The 6,441-nt window shown below is 37.7% G+C and overlaps 1 protein-coding gene across 1 annotated transcript in view; it reads left to right on the top strand.

Annotated features, from left to right (window-relative positions):
• VPS36 (vacuolar protein sorting 36 homolog (S. cerevisiae)) overlaps positions 1-702 on the top strand; it is a 24,107-nt gene extending 23,405 nt beyond the window's left edge. The window contains 2 exon segments of the mRNA XM_008570022.1: positions 382-458; positions 534-702. Coding sequence (XP_008568244.1) covers positions 382-458; positions 534-627 — 171 coding nt within the window. The 3' untranslated portion in view covers positions 628-702.
• Positions 703-6,441: the final 5,739 nt, after the last annotated feature.

Raw genomic sequence — 6,441 nt, 5'->3', positions numbered from 1 at the left:
AAATGTTTCTACCAGTACTTTAAAATAAACCTATACATAAAGTTCCCTTACTGGAGCATGCAATATACACTCAATTAGAATTTGTTATATTCTCCTTCTCAACATATCGAATAGTTCTTTTTAGGCTTTAGGACAGTGCCTTTGTTACATTATGGAGGGATTCATACTGATATTTTAGCCTCTACTATATTTGCTCTGGGTCCTTCAACTTCTGTAGAATTAAACATTAGTTAAGATTTAGTTCTGTAGTTAATATTCCTTGGATTTTAGTAGAAAATTCAGTGAGTTATTTCCTGCATAAACTGGTATACGTTCTGCCTAAAGTTAGTACCTAGGTGTCCTAAATTAATCACATTTTTTCTTGCTGTGTGTTTCTGTTAGGTTTCAGAAAAGGGATCCCTAACATCAGAAGAGTTTGCTAAGCTTGTGGGAATGTCTGTCCTCCTGGCCAAAGAAAGGTAAGTAAGGTGTTTGTGTTTGTGTTCGTGTTCCTGACTGGAAAGATAATTTTGTTTTTTTCTTTCTATTCCTAGGTTGCTGCTTGCAGAGAAGATGGGCCATCTTTGCCGAGATGACTCAGTAGAAGGCTTACGGTTTTACCCAAATTTATTTATGACACAGAGCTAAGGATTTTGTATTTGAAATACTTTTTGTCCATACACTTGTGTCATGTAGAGGTTGCTTGACATTGCAACTAAGAGATAAACCGAATTGGAACTAAGAGATAAACCCTGATAAACTGGGAATTTATTAGAACTTCACAATATAACATAAAACCTTGACATTGCAACTAAGAGATAAACCCTGATAAACTGGGAATTTATTAGAACTTCACAATATAACATAAAACTTTTAATTTCTCCCTCAATATTATGGTCCAGGAAGCTTATTTAGGATACATATAGGAAAATACAGAAAATTGAATACCAATATGAATTTAAAATCATGCTATAGCTGTGCAGGACCCTCAGAGTTTAACTTGAAATATGGTGGATTTTAACTTGATCCTCAAATCTAACCATTTTATAAAGAAGGGAATTTAGTTATTGGGGAAGATATGAGAAGTTGCATGTTTGGATAGTTTAGAATATTATTTTCGTGTGACTAAAATTCATTGGATTATAACTGAAGTTTTTCTCTGATGTGCCCATTTTGAGGGGTTTTCATGAAGGAAGTCGTATCCACAGTGTAGTTTAAGTACCTGCCAACTCTAGAACAAAATATCAAACTGCGGAATGGCATATGAAGCCCCTCCCAACGGCCTTTAGAAGCAGTCATAGGCATATCTTCAACCGACCAAATAAAGCACCTTTAAAAAAGGAGAGAATTTTATTTGACTTACATATATATACTCCAACTAGTTTCTTTTCATTTTTTTGAGTGATGATTTCATGGCTGGCATTTAAAGAATGCAGCTGTGTCATTTTGTTTAAAAAATGCTGTGGATTTTGAAACTGAATGAAAGAGCTGTACAGACATGCCCAGAGTTATGATTACCAAATGGGAGGTAGATAGCTACCTAGGATTGTTGTGCAGGTGGAAGGGCACAGGGAACTCTTAACTGCTTCACAGGAACTTTAGTGAAGCCAAGGATGAAGTAGAGAAGTAATATGTCTCCTTTTCCTTCCCTTATGGAGTTTCAGCACTGAACTTTTAAAAATCTTTCTATCATATTCTAGCAATATTTTTTTTTCTTTGCCCTACACATTATAAGTTGTGTGGAGAAACTATCTAGGTAAAAAGATAGTTTGAGATGATAAAAACTGGCTAATATCACATGTAGATTGCTTGAGTTTTAAAGTAGACTGCCTGGCTTCATGTGTTACTGCTCTACAGCTTACAGTATGTTGCATTACCTCAAACTCAGGGACCCCACAGGACAGAGAGAGACTTCCTTTCTGAGACTCAGTTGGAAGTAGACGGGTAGTGATGGTTTTTGGCCAAGCCTCTGGAAGGGATGGTATCTGTATTAGGAGAACCATTGGGACCAGGAGAAGGGATGCCCAGGTTCCCACTCTGGGAACCCTGAGATGTTCTCACTGGGTGAGGTGGAGGGCCACTGCCAGAAGCTGCTGCAAATGTCCTCTGCGGAAGTGGCAGAGATCCTTAGCTACAGATTCAGGAGATCCCAGGGATCTCATGATCCCTGCATGAAAAGAGGCTGTTTTTGCTTTGTGTCTACTGTCACGGGAATGCCATGGCTTAGGTATCCTGCTTTAGTCTTCGTTTTACAAACCTTCACTGACTCTTCATTGTGGTGACGGATCCCCTTATTCCCCCATTGCTCAGCCTCAGGTTTATTTTGGGGGTGATTCAGTGTCTGGCTGCTCAAGTCTTTTAGGAGTGAGTTGGAGCATTGCTTCAGCTTGTTTGTATGTTTTGACTCTTTGTGGGTTGCACTCACTTCACACTGCTCTGGCAAACTTGTATATATACACATACACACACACGCGATATCTCATCTGGCTAAGGTTTTTTAAAATTATAAAGATTAGTAATAATCTGTTTCATGAGTTGATATGAGTGGCAAGTAAGATTGTTAGAGCCACTGGATTTAACTTTAATGGTTTGGATTCATTAAGTAAACCTACATAATTCAACATATTTACTTACGTTAGTGTGACAATAGATGAACAAAAATGCAGCAATCTGAATTGCATGAAGTGAAGAAAAGTGACATATGAATATATTTTGCAAATGTCACATTAGTTAAAAAAAAGTATGACTGGTTTTATTATTTTATTTTTAAAGTGGGTATTCTCACTGTTTCCAGAGCTCTATATGTCCTTTTATTGGGTTTTGTTGTTGTTTTTTTTTTTTTTGCCAAATAAGGTTTTAATTTTTGGTCCTCTATTGGTAGATGCTATGTTTAAATACAACCGATCAGGCCCTAAGTGCAAAAAAGTTCTGACTTGGTGCTTATCACTGGTATAATTACTATTTTTGCTTTCCTAACTTTGCTCTTAGGAGCGTGAATCTCTTTGTAGCTTTATGGTAATGGAATATTTCTAGTCATGTAATGTCAAGAAAAAATTTTTTACATTGTGTAAGTGAAGATTGTTTTCAGGATTAAATGCTTGGTATTAATTTATATAGAATAAAATTATTGCAAAATTTTTAAATGATTTTTCTTAACTTGGTGTTCTTTTTAAATACTCTGAAAAATACATGAAAATGATAAACCTTTAAGTCACACTAAGCCAGTATGTTAAGAATTTTTCTTTTTGGTTTTATAATCAAGAGTTGCTTATAAATATTTATGACATCAAGCTCTTACTATTTTAGTTGTCTTAAAGGAATGGGAAATGAGTCATAAGCTTTCTTTTCTTAAAAAATTCTTGATGTGAATTCCACTGTTGATTGACCACGTGTATTCATGTGAATGTGCTATGTCTTGTTCCCTGTTACCAGACTAATATGACCAGAATGTGGACTCATCACGTCATCATTCTCGTGCTCAGATACTTAAAATGGTTCTTTTTTGCTCAACAGTCACTGAGTCTTCATTTGGTTCAGTGGAGTCACAACTTGTAAGGAGGTTAGGATTTAAAGACTGTGCCAAAGGACAAAATCAAGCATGCTCAAAATGATCCTTGAAAAATCTCCTAAACTGCCAATAAAGTTCTCTTTATAGTCTTACAGTTTGAATCCCTGTGGAGTGACATGTGGGTATGAATATATTATGCATATAGTAAGAACAATATGTTGTAAAAACTGCATATCAACAGTAGACTTTTATAGCATTAATAATTCAATTCAATTAAAAAAAACTTTTTTGAATACATACCGACTTTGTGTGAAGAACTTTGTGGGGCAGTGGGGGGTGAGATACAGAGGGGAATAACATACAGCTCTACCCTTAAGAACGGGGTGGCCTACTTGGGGAAATAGACCTGTGAGCAACTTTCATTGAAGATGGAATACAGTCGAAGCCATGGATAGGACACAGGTACCTGCTGTGGAGGACAGGAAGGAGCCTTTAGTTCTGGTGGAGGGCTCTGGGAAGGCTCTGGGAGAGGAAGATCCTGGTAAACAAGGCTCACAAGGACCAAGAGATTGTCAGTAATGGAAGGCATCGGTCAAGGGAACAGCATGAGCTGTGCCCTTCCTGTTTCTGGACACATTTCCCTGTCTGTCCAGACTTCCTTTCATTACTTCTTTCCACTTACCCTCCCCCACCCCCACTAATCCAAATCATACTTTGCTCAATCCTAACTGCTCTAGAAAAATGTTTCTAATACACAGCTCTGCTATTTCTGAACTCTGTAAGTTATTGTCTGTGCCATGTATTTGACTATATTTTCTCTTGTTCTCTTAATTTGTGTCTTGATGCCTTAAGAAAATAGAGACATTGGATTTCTTTAAGTTAAAAGACTGTCATCTAATGCTTCTTCTGAATTCTCACTGGCCTAGGTCAGCAACTGTACATAGTAGATTCCTAGTTAAGTATTAACTGGGTGATTTTTTGATTATAGGACCATGCCATGAGTTGACTAGCAAACCTAAATCTGTGTCCCCTTCCCAAGACATTTCTCAACCAGACATGTCATAGCTCACCCTGTCTGAGATCTGCTAAGTCTTATTCAAATTCCCTAACGTGGGCCATATCCATGATGTGGGAAGACTCCAGAAGTCGGGTTACACAAATGGAAGATCTTGTTATTACAAGCTGTTATTACAGTGTGAAAATTGGGTCATTCGTGTTCTTCCTTGTGTCCTGATAGGAAATCATGAGTCAGTTATAGCTTTCGTCTCAGAGCATTACCTAGGGAAATAAAAGATCCGTTTGTATAAAGGGAGTTACTGAGATACTGTATAAATTTTACATAATTTGCACAAGATCACTAGAGCAGTCGCTGACCTGTAAAGAGAATTCAAGTATCTTCAGAGCCAGATTAGTCTTAGTTCGTTACTGACAAAACCAGACCATTGTTCTTTTGAAAGTTTCTTTTTCCTTCACTTTTATGTTGCCTTCTTTCAGAAAAGATTACATCCTAACTGTCCAATAAAATCTTACAGTTTGGCAAGAAATCTAATTAAGACAAAAATGACAAAGCATCTCAAAGCCATTATTTTAAAAACTACCAAGCATATCGATACAGTCCCTTAAACCTAGATTCTCCCACCACCAAAGAGTGACTTGGAGACAGATGTGTCTGAAAGATTAACACAGAGCAAGTTGCCTTGTATATGTTTCACTTAATCAGCATAAAATTTCAATATAATTATTATATGCCTTTTATAGTGGAGGGAGGAGGAATTAAGTAAATTACCCAGGGTTATGGAGGCAGGCCTGGAGATTAATCTAGGCTTCATCTAACTCCAAAGCCCACTCTTTCCACTGAGTTTTCGCTTTCAAAACTGAAGATGCCAGGGACTATGTGGCATGTATTTGAAAAGGAATCCCAACTTGAGTTATGATTGGATATTAGACTAGATATTTCTGCTGGCAGTGAAGTTGTATGATGGCCTTAAAGCGTTTGAAACTTTGCATAGATTTAATTAGTGCTGTTGGTATTAACTATTTGACCAGATAAGTACTTAGAAAATTTGGTACCTCTGATAACATATGTGAATAATTGTGCTACCTTTTAAAAGATGAAATGATAGATTCAAGGACCTGCAAATGGAATATTTCTAAACGTTTTAAAAATTGAGGTAAAATTTACAGTGAAATGCACAGATCTTAAGTCAGATGGGTTTTGACAAATGCATAGTTAAATCCATGAAACTCACAACCCAACCAATCAATAGAACATTTATGCTCCCCAAAATTTCCCTGGTGCCCCCTTCCAATCACCTGCTCCCCAGAGGCCACCACTGTGCTCTGATTTCCATTGATGTACATTAGTTTTGTCTGTTAGATGGTATATTTTGCATAAAAGAAAAGCAAATGGTAAACTGTATGCACATTACTCAATAGCAAGCACAGCTCTTAGGAACTCAGTCCTCTCATATTTTAAAAAGACAACTTTAACACTTCCAGAGTAGATTTTTTAAATGTTTAGTTATTTTGAATTTAATTAAATAACCAATTCTGGCTCCAGGGAAAGAAAAAGATGCACCTTACCTGAACTGTATTCTTTTGAAACTCTTCAATGGCATTTGGGAAAGCAAGTTTTTTGGGAAAGCATGTTTACAGCCCACACGTCAGGCTATTTCAAAGACTTATTTTTGTGGTCATCCAGAAGAAAATGACACTCGGGATAAAGTGAATTTGAAGTGTCAGGAGACTGCTGGCTTGACCTTAAAACTCCGTGTCCTGGCCGTGGGCCGTGGGTGCGTGCGTGAGTGTGTTAGGGGATCTGCATTTGCGGTGGCCGTGTCCCCTCCCGCAGGACCTTTGTGGCCGCGTGAGTTTCCTGCCAGTTTCCTGTGCTGCAGCAGGCTAGCCGGGGGGTGGGCAGGAAAGGATGCGCTGCCCAGAAGGGGCGGGGGCGG

The sequence above is a fragment of the Galeopterus variegatus genome, unplaced genomic scaffold (assembly GCF_000696425.1).
Source record: "Galeopterus variegatus unplaced genomic scaffold, G_variegatus-3.0.2 Scaffold558, whole genome shotgun sequence".
In the NCBI taxonomy this organism is placed as follows: domain Eukaryota; kingdom Metazoa; phylum Chordata; class Mammalia; order Dermoptera; family Cynocephalidae; genus Galeopterus; species Galeopterus variegatus.
This window is presented reverse-complemented; position numbering and strand designations above follow the sequence as displayed.